This window comes from Gaeumannomyces tritici (genome assembly GCF_000145635.1).
Source record: "Gaeumannomyces tritici R3-111a-1 unplaced genomic scaffold supercont2.4, whole genome shotgun sequence".
Taxonomy (NCBI): domain Eukaryota; kingdom Fungi; phylum Ascomycota; class Sordariomycetes; order Magnaporthales; family Magnaporthaceae; genus Gaeumannomyces; species Gaeumannomyces tritici.
In genome coordinates this window covers 293,533-310,305 of record NW_008804548.1, presented here as the reverse complement: position 1 = coordinate 310,305, position 16,773 = coordinate 293,533, and the positions used below count along the sequence as shown (strand labels likewise).

The window sequence follows — 16,773 nt, the reverse complement described above, 5'->3', positions numbered from 1 at the left end:
ACCTTTCCGTCGTCTGGTCTTGGCCATGGGTGGTGGTAGGGAAATTCGGATCACGAGGACTATTTTTTTTTTTCCTTCCTAGATTCATCTACCTGTGGATTGCTCACATATGTATACCGGAGCGTCGAAACTTCCCACCTTCTACTCTTAGCCTTGGTCTATTTTCGAGAGGGGGGCCACGAGGGCTTCTATGAAAGGAGGGATGAAAATATGCCGGCCGGGGTCCACAGCAGCGGCCCAATCCCAAGCAAATACCAAGCAACGAGGCCCAGAATTCCCCGCATCCTGTACCCAAGATGGGTGCAGCCAATGACGTATTCAGCTGAATGCTCGGACTTGGTACCCGCTCCCAGCTGTCTAGGTATTTTTCCAAGTCTCTGTTGTCTGCCAACTGGTTCAAGATGATTTTCGGCCCGTTTCTTCTGGCTGCCCTTGTCAGCTCACTACACCTGCGACGATGCTGAACTCCTACAGGCCCGAGACGACGCGGGGAGGGAGGAATAAACACCGGTGGACGGTAGTATCCGCCCACCCGCCCCCATTTCGAGGCACACCTCCACCAAGAGCCCCGTCTTCTGCCACATATCGACTACCCGCTCGTATATTGGGGCAGACAGATACGCACGCCTCCACCACATCTCCATCGTACCCTCACCAATGCGTTTCTGCACCCCTCCTCCCGCTGCGGGGTGAGGATGCGGCCTTTTTTCTCTTCTTGTTCAGCTGCAGCATCTTGTGACCACGCCGCTCTTGGAGAGGGGGCCGAGAGGGGGTCGGCAAACAGGCCTGACTGGGCTTGGGCGGGCTGGGCGGGCGCTTAGTGCGGCGCGGGCGACGAGTGACGGGGGCGGGATCGGCACTGCTAGGTGCGGTACATAAGACGCATGGGCGCCACGCGATGCTTGCGTGTTTTGAAAGCCCAAGGTCAGGCACGAGCATCCCTTTGGTTTCTGCCCCTGAGTAGCTAGTGTTGCGACTTTTTTTGACTGCCGGTCTCGTTTCTCTCTCCTCCTCCCATCTCCTCTCAGCCGTCCACAGGTCCCAAAGCAGCGTGTACACAAAGGGAACAGAACACACAAGAAGCAATGAAGCTCACCGCCGCCTTCGCCCTCGTCCTCGGCGCCGCCGCCGCCCCGGCCGCCCCCCTGGTGGTGGCGCCGCGGCAGACGGCGGAGCTGGTGGCGCCGCGGCAGACGGCGGAGCTGGTGGCGCTGACGGACCGCTACTCGTTCGAGCTAACGCTGCCCGCCTTCTCGGCCCGGCACGCGGCCCGGGACCCGCCGACGCTGGACTGGACGACCGACGGCTGCTCGTCGTCGCCCGACAACCCACTCGGCTTCCCGTTCCTGCCGGGCTGCCACCGCCACGACTTTGGCTACCGCAACTTCAAGATCCAGACGCGCTTCACCGAGAGCAATCGGTTGCGGCTCGACAACAAGCTTAGGGTGGAGTATGTTTTTTTTTCTTTCTTTTTTCTTTTGTTCTGTCGTGTTTCCAAATCAGCATCTCAATGTCATGAGAACCACGCGACAAATCCCGCTGACCACCGACCCAAACACAGCCTCAAATACCAGTGCCAATCCGTCAACGACATCGTTAGGTCGCTCTGCAACTCGCTGGCCGACGTCTACTACGCCGCCGTCAGGGCCTTTGGCGGCGGCGGCACGCAGGGCATCCTGGAGGCGGACCCTGTGCTGGTCAGGGAGTACGAGGCCAAGCTGGCGGCCCACAACGCCCTGATGGAGGAGGCGAGGCAACAGGGCATCATTCCGGCGTGAGGGGTGTGTGTTCTTTTTTTTCAGATGTATATCTTGCACAACATGAAAAGCGTTCCAAGTTCACTGTCATGCATGAGGCTCTGTGTCGCTGCGACGGTCCCGGGCACGGGGCTGACACGCCTTATCAGCCCTACGGCAGCCTGTGGCGAATTGCCCAATATTGATGCGATAAAGAGTCCAAGGTAAAGCCCGGACGAATGTTACTACCCAAAAGAGCCGTGTTATTGTCAGACCACCGCGCATAACTTGTTGGCCGATACAATGCCCCCAACAGCAGCCCAAACAGGGTGCCTGGTAGCTAGCCCGGCGCATCCGGCAAAGCTCGGGCATTCGCGCATAAAACCGAGTGCGCTATCATCATGTATGTATCCCTCAGACTTGCCGGTCGGCCGGCTTGCAAGGCCAGTCACTCTGGGCCGACCTCGACCTCATTTGTCAGCCTGCGACTCATGCCCTCGGCTGACCGGACATAAACAACGCGTTGCAGGGAGACGTGTTGCGGGGCGGGAACAGCGGCCATCGTAATGTACCGAATCCGCCGGCAGACCTTGCCGGGCATAAAAGGGTGGCCACCCCCATAGCCCAGCTCTCTCCTCCCCCTTCACGAAACACCACCCTCGCCCTCCCCTCACAGACAAGCCCAAGGCCCAGCCCAGCACCCTAGCCCAGCACCCTTGAGACTGCTCCCCTTCCTCGCAACCGCAGCCGTCATGACAGCCAAGACGACCGCCGCCCTCCGCGTCGACCCGGAGTGGGCCGCCGTCTTGGACCAGATCGGGTCCGGCCCACAGCCCAACTTCACCAGCGTCTGGGACGTGCGCGAGGCCGTCAACACCCAGCTCGGGCCCATCGTAGCCGCGCTGCCGCGCCACGACGGCATGCTCCAGACCAAGCACCAGGTCACGTCGCTCGACGGCACCGTCATCGACGTCTACCGCTTCCTCCCCAAGGCCCTCCAGGCCAACGACACCACCACCCCCGCCGCCGCCGACCTCGGCCGCGCCGTCGTCATGAACTTTGGCGGCGGCTACGTCGCCGGCTCCGCCCCCTCCTGGGCCCCCGCCATGGCCGACCTGGCCGAGCGGGCGGGCACGCAGGTGTTTGCGCCCGAGTACCGCATCGCGCCCGAGCACCCGGCCCCGGCGGGCGTCGAGGACGCCTTCTCCACCGTGGCGTGGCTGCAGCTGCCCCAATCCGCCGCCGCCTTTGGCGTCGACCCGGCCCGCATCGTGGTCGGCGGCATGAGCGCGGGCGGCGGCATCGCGGCGGGCGCCGCCCTCCTGGCCCGTGACAGGGGGCTGTCCCCGCCCATCGCGGCGTCGCTGCTGCGCTACCCCATGCTCGACGACCGCACGCGCCTCGACGACGCGGACCCGCTGCACCCTTACCTGCTCTGGACGCAGCGCCAGAACGAGCTGGCCTGGCCCGCGTACCTGGCCGGCAGCGACAGCGTCAGGTACGGGGCCCCGGGGAGGACGGAGGACGTGGCCGGCCTGCCCGATACGTACGTCGGCGTCGGCAGTTTGGATCTGTTCAAGGCCGAGAACGTCGACTACGCGGCGCGCTTGGCAAAGGCCGACAACAACGTCGAGCTGCAGCTGTACTCGGGCATCGCGCATGGCTTCGACCTCGCCGTTCCCGGCATCAGGTTGAGCAGGGAGATGAATGCGAACGAGGTCAGGTTCATCAGGAGGTTCTAGGGGTGCTGGATCACTGGGCAGCCAGGATGATTGGATTACGGTTTCGATCAGTGGTATACCGTGACAGATCAGGTATATGTGGTAGTGGTAATTATGCCTTACAAGATATGAGATTTTAGCCATTGTTTCTCAGCGTCTTTCACAAACCCAAGCCCCTGGACAGAACGATAGTCGATAGAAGAATCTAGTGGATATGTCATCTCTCAAATACTCTTTTTGACCCACGTAAGCTGGCTGGTAGCCGTGTTGGCAAATCTCGTGGAAGCTCCCTTTGTACTTGGTACTCGCAAGTGCCACAAAGGGGTGGATCTCGGTCTAATGCCTGTGAGAACAGTCCCGACGCCAACCCCTACCAAGCATGTCCATGATGAGAAAGCGAATGTGATTTGACATTAACGAAAGTGAAGCAGCTAGCCTAGCCCCAAAGAACTACGCCAGCGCCTCCAGCGCAGAAATACCCAAGTCTATAATCCTGAGATGAGTTGACAGAGACCATGTGAACTCCTGCCTGCCCTATTCCGCCAGTTCCCAGTGGTTCCACGAGCGAAATCGTCGGCCTTGACCTGGTAGGGCAGCGCAAGCTTCACCGTTCCTCCCGCCGGACTTAGGAGAGGCCGTAGTAGATGGACTTGCACGAGTTGCCGTTGCCGTCCGTGTACATGCGGTGCTTGTTGTCCTTGAAGATCCTGAAGTTGGTGCCGCCGTTACCGCCATCGCTGTGTATCCGAAGAAAGCAGGTTAGCTTATGTTTCATTTTTTTGCTTGTGGCTTTTTTTTGTGTGAATATGTCTAGTGTCGTGACAGCCAAACTTACCCGACCTGCTGGAAATCCGCGAAGCTCTGGGCGTTGCTGGCGATGCCCCAGGTGAAGGTGACGCCGGTGCTGAAGCGGCAGCTGCCGTTGGCCCTCTCCCAGGTGATGACGCCGCCGGGCACGCACGAGTTGCCGGCGCCCGGGTTGCGGTTGCAGTCGCTGTCGTTGGGGCAGTACTGGATTTGGAGCAAAAAAAGTCAGCAGCGGGCCTCGAGGGGCGGGTTGTTCTTGAGGCAAAACTTACAACGACAGCACTGTAGATGGTGCGGCCGGCCGAGTTCTCGCAGTTGACGAGGTGGATGCCCTCGGCGCGCTTGGCGAGAACGCTGGCGCCCTCGGCCGGCTCGGCCGCGGCGACCTCGGAGAGGGCCGGGGCCGGGGCGGCCATGGCGGCGCCGGCGAAGAGGGAGGCAAGAGCGAGCTGAGCGAAACGCATTTTGGAGCTGAGGGGGGGGAGTGAGATTCCAACGAAGGATCTTGTTTTCTGAGAGGGCTCTAGAAAGGGCTGGTTGGAAGCTGAGGAGGTCCTGAAGCTGTTTGCTGCTGGCTGCTGGCTGCTGGCCGAAGAAGAGGGAAAAGCTGTCTCCTGGTCGGGCGAGGATGGCGATACTTATACTCGACGGCGGCTGGCCGAGCATCGTCGTCGACATGTCGTTACTCCTCCTATGCTTGGCCGGGCTCCCTGCCGAGCTCCCTGCCAGGAGGGAAATTGCCTCGTTGGAAAGGAGCACGCTCTAGGCGCTGGAGGCGGTCGGCATGGCCAACTGTGACGCTGGAAGTATCTTCGCGATATCCACTGACACCGTTCGGACACTATTCAAGACAGGCTCGTTCCAAACTCGCCAATCAGCGGGCCAGCTTCGTAACAGGCCGCCAGCGTATTCGACTAGTACGGCTATCTGGTCGTCTGCTATGTCACCCCTACCTAGCGCTTACCCGCCCTCTTTTGACCCCACAGACCGTGTGCTGGAGCAAAGGCAGTGGCCAGGCGCTCTAGGCATCCAGATTCCCTCAACGGCCCGCAATTAAACTCTCCTCGTCGGCGGGGGCTCCCGAGGAGGGAATGCAGGACGGCTGGGCCGCTGGCCAATCAGCGACCCCGGCTCGTATCCTAAGCACAAGCCTTCTAGAAAAGCTTGGGGCTGCACCAGCACCAGGCGAGTGTCCCGAGTCCAGGTCTCACTTGATCGATACGGCTGTTCAGCCGCCGCGACAAGCACCGAGACGATGGTACCTGATGCAGGCCCTGACTTGATCAAGACCCGCATGCTCTGAGCTCAGGTCTGCAGGAGCATAGCAATGAATGATGGCTAGGCTGACGTTTAGGAAAGGCGCATAGCCGAAACAATAGTTGTTGATCAAGACACCGCTCTTCCGAGAGAAGTGGCTCCGACGACAAAGTTTTTCGTGAGTGGCGCCCAAAGCGCAGCATCGGGGGGCCGTCATTGCTTCGTGGATAATCTAGTTGTACACGTGCTATTGATGTTACAGAGGGGGAGGGACAGCAGCGTTGCCGCCGGCTACATCTCTCCAAGGTGCGAGGGAACTCCTTTCTCCTCCAATTGGGAGGCCAGACGACGAGCGCATCAAGTTCGGCTGCGTGGTCCCCAGATATTGTGCGTTACCCAAGGTTGTTTACCAGGTTTTGGGCTTTGACAAGTCGATTCCTTTGGGGGTTGGCCATGCTGGATCGTCGCCCTCCTCCTCGTCAGCCGCCTCGTCGGACTCCCCGCTGAAGCCTAACAGCTCGAGGCGTCGTTGGTTTCTGTGGCTAGGCATCCCAATAGGCGCCTTGCCCTGGAACGGATACATGGCCGCGGCCATGTAGGCAAAGTTTGCTGCTTCTCGGGCAATCTTCTGAATTGCAGGATCTGTGGTTTTCCACTTTCCAATCGGCGGAAGAGACACTAGGACCGAGGGGCCAAACGGGATCGAGTTTCGGGTGCACTGGACCACCTGGACGCCCATGCGGCGCAGGCTCAGGTCCCTGGGCATCGAGAACGAGAAGACGCAGCCGGGGTGCCGTAGCTCGAGGATGCTCCGCGCGTTCTCGTGGGTGACGGACCCGAAGCTGGAGGGGGCATCGGGGACCTCGGCATCGCTCTTCACGCGAGACTCGAGTGCTTCCAGAAAGTCGCGGCACGCCTTTTCAATGTATTCATTGGCCTCGACCTTGATGCCGAGCCTTGGGGCTTCGATGATGATCTTGATGGGCCTCTCGAAGCGACACTTTTGTTTGGTGACGCGGAGCACGTTGCCTCTTTCGTCCTGGTGTGTTTGGATATGGGGGAAGTCGCCCGCGCTGATAGTCGAGGTGTACACCTTCCTCAGCAACCCGTACGACGGTGGAGCCTCGTGGACGACGGCCTCGACGCGGTTGAAGTTCCTGATCAGCTGGCGCACGTCCTCCTGAGCATAGAGGCCGGCGATGGCGGCCGTGGTCGCATCGGCCAGAGTGGGCCCGCGTCCCCTGGTCGTGACCTTGACGCGCATGAGCGGCGCCGAGAACTTGATGCGGAGCACGGGCCAGCCCTTGAACTGGACCGGCGTGTGGTTCTCGGGCAGGACCGACTTGAGCCTGTAGCGCGCGAGCTGGTCTTCTGGCAGGGATTTGGTGCCGAAGCCGCTGGCGAGCTTGTTGTTCAGGTCGGCCATAAAATCGTTGAAGGAGTCGACGAGCATTTCGGGCGGCGGGGGCATGTCGTATTTCTGGTTGGGGGCGTACAAGCCGCTGTACTTGAACCAGGCGAGGGTGAAGGAGAGGTGTTTTACGGGCCCACGCACACTGGCGTGCAGCTTTTCGAAATCGCGATCACCAGCATCCTTGACGGCCGCGCTGAGCCTTTTCAGGTTACTCCTCAGGCTTTTGCCAGGCTCGGAGCGGATTCCTGAGATGTATTCGGGCTCTGCGGGGGTGGCTTCACCCAGGGCCGCATCCGCTGACGTCTGGGAAAGCGCCTCGCGCAGGGTCTGGTCATCCATGGGTTCGGCGGCGCTCTGGTCCGAGGAAAGCGAGCCATGGTCGGGTCCCCCAGCGCGAGACACTAGGGCGCGGGCGAGGCCGATGGTTGAAAGAGGCGCCGGTCCAGCTTGTTCTTCGGCCTTCCGACGGATCTTACGGACATTGCCACGGAGGTGATAGACAGGCTTGTTAGAGTCCCTGGTGTTGCGGGAGCCGTGTTGGGGGCTATATTGGGGGCCAGCGCTGGTCCCAAACGCCAGGCGGCAGCGGCCAGAGGGCCAGAGGAGGCGCCGGAGGACTGCTGACCGCAGTGCAGCAGACATTGCGCGGTCTGAAAGCACCAGCCAGCCAGAAATTGCGGGTGACCGCGCGAGGCGAGGGGTTGGGTGGCTAGCCTAGAGGATTTGGTGACGACGTTTTACCATGGAAAATTCTCTGGCGCATTCTGGTCCAAGCTCTGAGCCCGCACGGTGCGAGGCGACGCTGCACGGTGGAGACGGCGCAGCGATTTCACAGAGGAATAACGGGAAATGCGAAGCAAATAATGCTAAAAATGAAATATTTAAACGCAAAAACTGCTGATGTTTGAGACGTGAAAAGCTGTGTATTAAAGGATCCTCTGGTAAAGAGTAAAGATCGCACTGAGGAGCATAACTGCAAACATGCCGCATCGCCCTTTCCAAGAATGTCCTCATATGCGGCGATAGCAACCCCTCCAGCATCGTTGGCAGCGTGCCTGAGTGGTTAAGGGGTGTGACTTGAATTCTACAGTTCAGGCTATCACATGACTTCGGTCGCGCAGGTTCGAACCCTGCCGCTGTCGAGATACCTACATTTTTCTCGGTGTGGGGCAGGACACTCTTTTTGTTCGTAAACCCATATCCACCCGCCTCACACCCACCACTCAACTGCCGGGTTTCCAAGCTCCGTTACGACTCGAGCAAGCTCTTGACATGTACTCTTCTCTTTATCCTTGTTTGGCGACTGCCCGATGCATTCCCGAACATGCACGATAGGCGTGGCCAGCCCGGCTTCGGCGTGGGGCCGATGTTGCAACGCTGAGAAGCAGCGAGGAGGCACCTCCCTAAACTAGCCTAGCTTGGTCGACGCGAGCCCCAGTCGGCCGCCAGGTATCGACCGATCGATCGATGGGGGCTCACTGAGCACCCCTCCCGCGGACCGTTTTCTACGCCATGGATGGACGACTTACCGAGGCCAAACGCCGATAGTATGAACGAGCCAAATGCCGATGGTGACAGGACGGCCGAGGATGGGTGAGGGGTAGCGGTGCTTGGCTATGGGGAAGGCTCCAGCGGGATGACCCGCGGCGGATATATATAACAACAGCGAGCGGCTAAGCGGGTGTGTCTCCAGACCATCCGTCCCGCACCTGCCAGGCCCGTCAACGACGCCATCGCCAACATGCGCTTCTCGGCCCTGCAGACAGTCCTCCTCCTCCTCCCGCTGGCCGCCCCCGCCTCGGCGAGCAGCCAGCGGCGGCAGCAGCAGAGCAACGACACGACCGGCGGGGGCCGCTACCTCGCCGACATCCAGTCGGCAATCTCGGCGGCCACGCAGGACATCTGGTCCATCAGCCAGGAGATCCACGCGAACCCGGAGCTGGGCTACCAGGAGGTGCGCGCACACAAGCTCCTGACCGACTACCTGGCCGGGCGGGACGGCTGGCGCGTGACGCGGGCGGCGTACGGCGTCGCCACGGCCTTTGTCGCCGAGTTCGGCTCGGGCGCCGGCGGCACCGGCACCGGCACCGGCCCCGTCGTGTCCTTCAACGCCGAGTACGACGCCCTCAGCGGCCTCGGCCACGCGTGCGGCCACAACCTCATCGCCGCCTCCAGCCTGGCCGCGGCGCTGGCCACGGCCGACGTCGTGCGCGCCCACCGCCTACCCGGCCGCGTCGTGCTACTAGGCACCCCCGCCGAGGAGGGCGGCGGCGGCAAGATCAAGCTGCTCGAGGCGGGCGCGTACCGCGACCTCGCCGTCGACGTCAGCATCATGGCGCACCCCGTGGGCGGCGGCGACGCCGGCGACGGCGCCTACTCGATCCTGCAGGCGAGCGATCGCTTCACCATCGAGTTCGGTGGGAAACCCGCCCACTCGGCCGCCGCGCCCTGGCAGGGGGTCAGCGCGCAGGACGCGGCCAGCCTGGCGTGGACGGCCGTGGGGCTGGCGCGCGCGCAGATGCGGCCCACGGACCGGGTGCACGGACGCTTCGCCACCGACGCCGGCGCCGTCAACATCGTGCCCGACCGCGCCACGGCGCTGTGGCAGGCGCGCGCCGCGTCCGCGTCGGAGCTGGCCGACGTGGTGGCCAAGCTCGAGAACGCGGTCAAGGCCGGCGCGCTGGGCACGGGCGCCTCGTTCAACATGACCAAGAACTGGGGCGGCTACTCGGCCATGATCAACAACGACCCGCTCGCGGCCGCGTACAAGCGCAACTTTGAGGCGCTCGGCGGCAAGACGCCCGACGCGGGCGTGGAGAAGTCGCGCTCGGCCTCGGCGTCGTCGGACCAGGGGAACGTGTCCGAGGAGCTGCCGGCCATCCACCCCGTCTTTGGCATCTTTGACGAGGACGGCTCGCCCACGGCGTCGGCGCCGCACACAGCAGCCTTCAAGGGGGCCGCCGGCACGCGCAAGAGCTTCGACAAGGCCATGAAGGCCGCCGCCGCAATGGCCGGCGTCGCTGTCGACGTGCTGACTGTCGACGGCCTGCTGGCTCAGGTTAAGGAGGACTTTAAGAAGCAGACGGGAGGCAGCAGCGGGGTGCAGCAGCTCAAGCAGCTCCGGCGGCGTTATGTGGAGACGCAGCCATGAAGGGAGGGGGCTTGAAGAAAGAAAGTGGTTGTTAGTATTATTTGGGTTCGTAGACAGCAGAAGAGAAAAAGAAGCACATGTTCCTCATCTCGTAATCATCACCCCAGGCGTCCCGTCCCCCTGACAATGCCCACCCACCTCACACCACACCCCCAGTCCCCTCAACCCACCCCTCCACCCTCAGCTTGGGCGCCTCCCACGCCCTCGCCAGCCGCATGCTCCGCGGGAACCACTCGGGCGGCTCGCCTTTGCCCTCGATCAGCATGTGCACCAGCGCCTCGGCGCACCGGAACGCGAGCGCCATGCCGTGCCCGTTCATGCCCACCGACATCCACAGGCCCGGCTGCCCGGGCGCCTGGCCGACCAGCGGCAGCGTGTCGGGCGTGTAGCACGTGATGCCCGACCAGTCCCGCACCACCTCGGCCCCACCATCCTCGCCGCCACTCCTCCCCCACCGCTCGGCGCCGTAGAAGTGCCGGGGCGCGTCGTGCAAGTAGGCCGCGACGGCCCCGTCGACGGCCCCGTCGTCCGTGACGCCCACCTCGCGCCCGGGCGCCAGGCACCTCCCCCCGCCCCACACGACGACGCCCGCCGGCGTCGTCATGTAGTAGTCGTCGGTCGGCACGTCGACGGGCCCGCCGCTGTGGCCCGTCAGGTAGCCGTAGTCCATGCCGGACCCCGGCCGCAGCGCCGCCACCTGGCTGCGCGCCGGCGTCAGGAACCCCGTGGCCGCCAGCCCGCGGTACAGGCTGTTTGTGTAGGCGTTTGTAGCCAGCACCACGTTGCGCGCCCGCACCGCCCCGCGCTCCGTCCGCACCGTCCACTTTGCCCCGTCTCCGTCCGCCGTCTCCTCCTCCTCCTCCTCCTCCACCGATAGCGCGGGCGTGTTGGTCTGCAGGTTCAGTCCCGCGTCCAGCGCCAGCTCGAGCATCCTGCACACGAGCAGGTACGGATTCTGCGCGTGCGCCGGGTACGTGATGGCGCCGGCGATACCCGGGATGCCCAGCCTGGCGCGGGCGTCCTCGGCGCGCCACACCGTCCGTTCCACCGACGGGCCCACGTCGCCCGGCGTGCGGGCGCGGACCTCGTCGCGGAACGCGAGCGCGTCCAGGGCCCCGCGGAAGGCGGCGTCGGTCGTGAAAACGTCGGCCGTCTCGACGTCCTGGAAGTCGTTGCGCACGCCGTGCTCGCGCACAAAGGCCGCCACGTCGGCCACCGTCTGCTCCTCGTGCCGCTCGAGCCGCAGCGCCTCGGCCTCGCCAAAGGACGCGGCGTAGCGCCGAAAGTGGCTCCACCAGCCAGGCCGGCAGTGCCCGCCGTTGCGGCCCGACGCGCCCGACGCCGCCGTGCGCGCCTCGAGCATCAGCACGCGCAGCAGAGGTTTTCGGGTTAGGAGCTTGTGCGCGATGGCGGCGCCCGAGATGCCGGACCCGATGATGACGTGGTCCCATGCTTCGTCGGTCGGGAGCTCGGGCGTGGTGCGGTGCGAGGCCAGGCGGTGCGGGGGGTCCTGCCAGTGGCTGACGGTCGGGTTGGGGTTGGGGAACCCGGGGTGTTGTTTTCCGCCGCCCATGGTGTTGTTTTGGGAGATGTTGCGGTTGGCACGAGGTAGGTGGGTAGGCAGTAGGTATCTTCAAGGCAGGATGAAGGTTGTTGTGTCGGCTGGAGGAACCCAAGTTACCGTCAAGCCATGTGGTCATCACGCTCATGTGACCGTGTGTGGTCTTGGACAAGGGTTAGGGTCTTTCACAAGGAGAGCCATTGACGCAAATATCGAACCAAACACCCAACATGATATCGTTATTAATGACCATGATAACAACCTAATCTAATCTAATCTATATGCTATGCTATGCTAAACCGAAAGCCAAGGAGACATCTTCCAAAAACTCAGAGCCACCCTTTCCCAAATGCCCTAGTACATGGACACCTCGCCGCCCGAGACGGAGAGGCTAAAGGTGATCTCCCTGTTGGCCGGGTCCCACTCGGACTCGGGCGCGAGCGTGCTGTCGTTCCTCGGGGTGCCGTACATATTGACGCCGACGTACGAGAGCAGCTGCGGCGGCGTGTTGACGACGGCGACGGTAGCCTGCTCCCTGGATGACACGTCCGCCTCGACCGTGCCGTCGGGCATGGCCACGTAGCGCGCCTCCTTGGAGTCCTTGTTGCGCACCACGAGCGTGGCCGTGTAGGGCCCCGTGGCGTCCTTGATGGCCACCTTGACGCGGCTGGTCTGGTTGCCGGGGCCCTCGGTGTACGGCTGGTCGCCGTTGGTCAGCAGGCGCGCGTACGAGGCGCCCATGTAGCGCGGCGACCTGCCGGGCTGGCTCTTGTACTCGCCGTCCGAGACGCGGACCCACATGTCGCGGTTGAGGGAATTTATGCTCTCGTCCGTCTGGCGCTGCACGGCCGGGTGCCCGATGTCGCCGTACGCCATGCGCGCCCAGTACTTGGCCACGACCTGCTGCACCGTGGCGCTGTCCCCCAGCACCTTCTGCAGCACGTGCAGCGGCGTCTCGTTGTTGCCGCCCAGGGGGGTCTGCTGCGTCAGCGCCATGACGCCGTCGCGGCCCATGCCCTTCCAGCCGTCCAGGTTGTACGTCAGGTAGGTCAGGAACGGCCAGGCGTCGTAATTGTTGCCGCCCGTGATGGGGTCGCGCGGGGACCCGTCGACGATGGCGAGGTACGACCGCGCCGTGGTGGTGTAGGGGTTGAAGAGGGAGTCGCCCGCGGGCAGGCTGTGCTTGGCGCGCGCCGCCGCGCAGAGGTCCGACGTCAGGTACGTGTCCGCCACCCACTGCGCAAACGCCTCGCCCCAGACGCGGTACGTGTCCATGCTGGGCCACCCGTTGCCCTGGTGCCACTGCAGCGCGTGCGCCCACTCGTGCACCGTCAGCGACGGGTACAGCGAGCCCGAGTTGATCTGGATCCAGACCCGGGTCGAGTAGTGCGCCAGGCCCGCGAAGTTGCCGCCCACGTTGGCGATGAGCGAGATGCCCGTCTTGTAGTACGGCTCTTTGCCCTCGTTGTTCCAGACGCTGAGCCCCGTCGAGTTCCAGCCGAGATCGCCGACGAAGCAGTCGTAGGCCGCCTCCAAGTGCTCCAGAGCCGCCCGCGCCTCCTCCTTCGTCTCGCCCGAGCCGTCCGGGTTCAGGAACAGCCGGAAGCGGGGCGACGTCACATGAGGCGGCAGCAGCGAGTAGTCGGTGCTTTCTGTGGTCTTGTTGGTGACGGGGTCGTACAACACGATGGGTGGCACCCCGAAGACGGCGGGCTCGTTGGGCCGCATGCCACGTGGGCCCATCCTAGGAGCCGCAGAAACGACGCCAGCAAGGGCGCTGAGGGCCACGGCCGATACTATCATCTTTGTTGAGGCCATAACGTTGGGATTAGTCTTGTTGATGAGTGTTTCTTTCTGTCCTTCCGATGTTGCACCTAAAATTATCTGATATAAGAAGGAATGTACAGCGTCCAATGTTGGAGCCAAAAGCGAGAGACTGGTGCGGGCCGGTGAGGGTGAGGACTAGGCCTAGATTTCCAGACACACCAGCAGCGAGCTGCTCGTTTATATCGACATTGTCCGCCCGACACACCACATAGGCTCGGGGAAACCCGACCTCCCTGCTTAGGGGTTGAAACTCGCTTCATCGGGGCCGAGGCAGCACCGCTGAATACGAGGGGTCTTGCTTCTCTCCCCCCCGTTTTGCCGCAGCGGGTGGGTTGATTTTTCCCCCCTCACAAGCTCGTGTTGTACTTGTTTAGGGGCTAAAATGAAGATCGTTGGTCATTCTCTATGCGAGCAGGGGCTGGCCCCGGACCCGTCAGGCCCGATTTGGGCTGCCCTGGCGGGCCCCCATCGTGTTCGATCCACTGTTGCTTCCTACATCTTGGCTGCTTGACTCGACGCCAAGCGAGCCACCATCCCGCTTCTCCGGGACGGAAAACCTCGAGGGTCTCGTGGTCGCCCGCGGCCGCAGTCTATGAATAGCGACGGCAGATTCGGCCTGCCGCTGCGGCATCCATCCCCTCGGGTATCGTGATGCGCGGCTGCACCACAGAGCGAGCAGCCGATGATCGTCCTATACTCGGCGACTGTCCGAACACTCCCATTCCCACGGCAACGGCACGTGCAGGCCGTTTCAGCTCATCCGTCCTTGGGGCTGGCCCACTTCGTCCCATCGCTCGGACGAGTCTGTACCGAATCTGTCCCAGAAAAATTCCAGACGCAGCGCCCTGTTTTCGCTTCTTCCCAACCCACAAGGCCCCAGCCGTCTTTCCTGTGTTGCTGCTGCAGAGGTAGGTACCTGCTTTTCTCGATTTCTTCTTTCTTTCACCAACTTCAATAATGGCAGTGACTTGATGCCATTACGTGACCCCCTTTTCGTTACCCTTGTCATCTCCAGTTTTAACCCCCCCCTGTTACTGAGTGGGTTTTTATCCTTTCTTTCCCTCGCAGATGGTACAGTGCCTAGGCATTCATGACGTGCGTAGCCTCAATCTCCAGCGTCCGAGACGGCCGCCCCGGCTGGTGTAGCACCTTGCACCGGACCTGCACGCTGCCCCAGCTTGTCTGCAGCTCCTTGACCGTCTCGTCGGGCGAGGCCGCCACGACCGAGTCGGCCGACAGGACGCGCTTCTTGTACAGGTCCGACAGCCAGTCCGGGTCCTCGTAGAAGCCGCGCTCCGTCACCCACTCGTCGATGGAGTAGAGTGAGACGTGGCAGTCGTTGCGCAGGCGCGTCAGCCGGAACCCGATGAACAGGTTCACCGTCCAGCTGCCCGACCGCGAGCCCCGGTACACGGCCTCGCCGCCCAACCCGATGCCGATGCAGCCGCAGCCGTCGCCCACGAACCGCAGCGCCGCCATGTCCCAGTTCTGCTGCGGCTTCATCCAGTTGAGCTGCATCACGCTGATGTTGGCCGTCGGCTTGAGCCGCAGCTGCAGCCGCGGGTTCTCGTCCAGGTAGAACTTGAGCGACGGCGCTATCTCCTCGTACACCTCCCTCGTGATGATGTAGAAGTCGTCCATTGCCCGCGAGATGGCCAGGTGTCGCGCCGACGTTGTTGGCGACAGCCCCTGCCAGCTCAGCCTCTCGTACCTGGACGGGCCGATCCACCGCAGGTTTAGCACCGCCGTCATCCACCCGGTGTTGAGCTGCCGATGGCGGCACTTTAGCGCCAGGCTGTAGTACGAGCCCTGTGTCTTGGGGATCGGCGCCAGCCGCCCGCCCTGCACAAGCAGCCCCTTGTTCGTCACCGAGAACTTGGCCAGCCCGTTGTCGAAGCTCTGCAGCTCCGGATCCGTCCACCGCGACAGGCCGAACTCGGCCGGAGACGGTGCGAGGAGATCTCGGCACGTTCTTGTGCTCTGCTCCGGCACCACCACCTCGTTGACGGGCGGCGACCAGCAGAATATTGACAGGTCGTCCGACCGCCGCAGGATCTCCTCCTGTAGCCTCTGGAAAGCCTTGGCGCCCTCGCCGTAGAGCAACGGCATGTTTATGCCAAACAGGCCCACGAGGCAGTACGCCATATCCTCGGTGCGGGTCGTGGTCCGCTTGGAGGCCCAAAACATCTTTGTGGCCGCCGAGTAGTGGCGCAAGTCCTGCTTGTGGTTGAAGGCATCCTTGGAGATGCCCGTGATCTTCTCGATCGCCTCCCTGAGCAGCAGCTTCGAGCCGACGCCTCTCCACTCCCTGTTGAAGAACAGGAGCTCCTTGGGCGCGATCAGCTCCTGCAGACACCATCCGCGCGTGAACCAGCGGCACCCCTCCAGCGCCTTGTCCAGGCCGCCGATCTCGTCACCGTGTTCGCTGTACGCGACGAACGGCTGCAGGTCTGTGAGGAGAGCGTAGCACTCGACCGCACTACTATACCATTGGTACATGGCGTTGATCGCTTCCGTGAGCTCGGCGCTGCTGGTCTTGTCGATGCAGCACGTGTCGACCCAAGCGTATCCTATCTCGCGATCCTTTGCGAGGCGACACGTCCGGACGATCTTGTCGTAGCCCGACTTGGCCTTGATGGCGGCAACGGTGGGGTCGCTGTCGGATCCCGGACGGCAGCAGGAGCAATGACAAGTGCACGCGCAATTCCGCGTTCCGGCGTTGATGTCGCTGGCCCCGGCCGGGTGGACAAGCGACATCTCCTGGAAGCTGACCTCCTCGTCCTCGACCCAAGTGTGCGACAAGATGGCGTAGGGCGGGACCGAAGCCCCGACGAACATTTTCATGCGCAATGTCTCTGTGTTGATAAGTCGGATCGACGCCATTTTGAGGACTCTTGGCGGCTGTGGCGGCCGGGAAGAAAACAAGGCGGAGAAGATGGGGATAGCGGGTAGCGGTTACCAGACATGTCGAGACGTGAAACAAAAAAGACGAGGAAAAGACATCACTCAAGTACAGGAATCATTTTGCGACCCCGCAGTCAGCCGCAGCGCCACTGGGCATTCTGAAGTAGAACGGCCCTCGCTATGCGCAGGAATGAGGTATGTGATTGGTCGCCTGACCCCTAGTCCAGGGCGCCATCACGGAGTCCGAGACGGTACTTGGGGCTGGACCACTGGTGCAACGTGCGATCGATTTTAGAGCGTGTGGAATTGATGAATGGGTATCATTGCCATATATAGGTATATATATATATATATATATATATATATAGAGGTAGTATATATATACTAAAGTACTA

The 16,773-nt window shown here is 62.4% G+C and overlaps 8 protein-coding genes and 1 non-coding gene across 9 annotated transcripts; 4 read left to right on the top strand and 5 right to left on the bottom strand.

Annotated features, from left to right (window-relative positions):
• Positions 1 to 1,085: 1,085 nt before the first annotated feature.
• Positions 1,086 to 2,080, top strand: GGTG_07509 (hypothetical protein; the record flags this gene model as incomplete). Its single annotated transcript, XM_009225333.1, has 2 exons — positions 1,086 to 1,450; positions 1,562 to 2,080. The coding sequence occupies 2 exons, from the start codon at positions 1,086 to 1,088 to the stop codon at positions 1,776 to 1,778; spliced, it is 582 nt and encodes a 193-aa protein (XP_009223597.1). The 3' UTR covers positions 1,779 to 2,080.
• A 291-nt stretch (positions 2,081 to 2,371) lies between these two features.
• Positions 2,372 to 3,702, top strand: GGTG_07508 (hypothetical protein). The gene has a single exon (XM_009225332.1). It carries the CDS (start codon positions 2,489 to 2,491, stop codon positions 3,476 to 3,478), a length of 990 nt encoding a protein of 329 aa, XP_009223596.1. The 5' UTR covers positions 2,372 to 2,488; the 3' UTR covers positions 3,479 to 3,702.
• A 380-nt stretch (positions 3,703 to 4,082) lies between these two features.
• On the bottom strand, positions 4,083 to 4,728 carry GGTG_07507 (hypothetical protein; the record flags this gene model as incomplete). Its single annotated transcript, XM_009225331.1, has 3 exons — positions 4,083 to 4,194; positions 4,293 to 4,468; positions 4,537 to 4,728. 3 exons carry the CDS (start codon positions 4,726 to 4,728, stop codon positions 4,083 to 4,085), a joined length of 480 nt encoding a protein of 159 aa, XP_009223595.1.
• Positions 4,729 to 5,927: 1,199 nt separating this feature from the next.
• GGTG_07506 (hypothetical protein) lies at positions 5,928 to 7,417 on the bottom strand (the record flags this gene model as incomplete). The annotated part of the gene is given in 2 exon segments (XM_009225330.1): positions 5,928 to 7,406; positions 7,412 to 7,417. Coding segments are annotated over 2 exon segments (1,485 nt in total).
• A 563-nt stretch (positions 7,418 to 7,980) lies between these two features.
• On the top strand, positions 7,981 to 8,077 carry GGTG_20151. The gene has a single exon. It is a non-coding gene; the product is annotated as a tRNA-Ser (tRNA).
• Positions 8,078 to 8,195: 118 nt separating this feature from the next.
• On the top strand, positions 8,196 to 10,178 carry GGTG_07505 (hypothetical protein). Its single transcript, XM_009225329.1, has one exon. The coding sequence runs from the start codon at positions 8,677 to 8,679 to the stop codon at positions 10,084 to 10,086; it is 1,410 nt and encodes a 469-aa protein (XP_009223593.1). The 5' UTR covers positions 8,196 to 8,676; the 3' UTR covers positions 10,087 to 10,178.
• Positions 9,704 to 11,659, bottom strand: GGTG_07504 (hypothetical protein; the record flags this gene model as incomplete). The annotated part of the gene is made up of 1 exon (XM_009225328.1): positions 9,704 to 11,659. The coding sequence occupies one exon, from the start codon at positions 11,657 to 11,659 to the stop codon at positions 10,226 to 10,228; it is 1,434 nt and encodes a 477-aa protein (XP_009223592.1). The 3' UTR covers positions 9,704 to 10,225.
• A 132-nt stretch (positions 11,660 to 11,791) lies between these two features.
• GGTG_07503 (hypothetical protein) lies at positions 11,792 to 13,450 on the bottom strand (the record flags this gene model as incomplete). The annotated part of the gene is made up of 2 exons (XM_009225327.1): positions 11,792 to 11,810; positions 12,009 to 13,450. The coding sequence occupies 2 exons, from the start codon at positions 13,448 to 13,450 to the stop codon at positions 11,792 to 11,794; spliced, it is 1,461 nt and encodes a 486-aa protein (XP_009223591.1).
• A 33-nt stretch (positions 13,451 to 13,483) lies between these two features.
• On the bottom strand, positions 13,484 to 16,747 carry GGTG_07502 (hypothetical protein). The gene has a single exon (XM_009225326.1). The coding sequence runs from the start codon at positions 16,355 to 16,357 to the stop codon at positions 14,555 to 14,557; it is 1,803 nt and encodes a 600-aa protein (XP_009223590.1). The 5' UTR covers positions 16,358 to 16,747; the 3' UTR covers positions 13,484 to 14,554.
• Between the last annotated feature and the right edge of the window lie 26 nt (positions 16,748 to 16,773).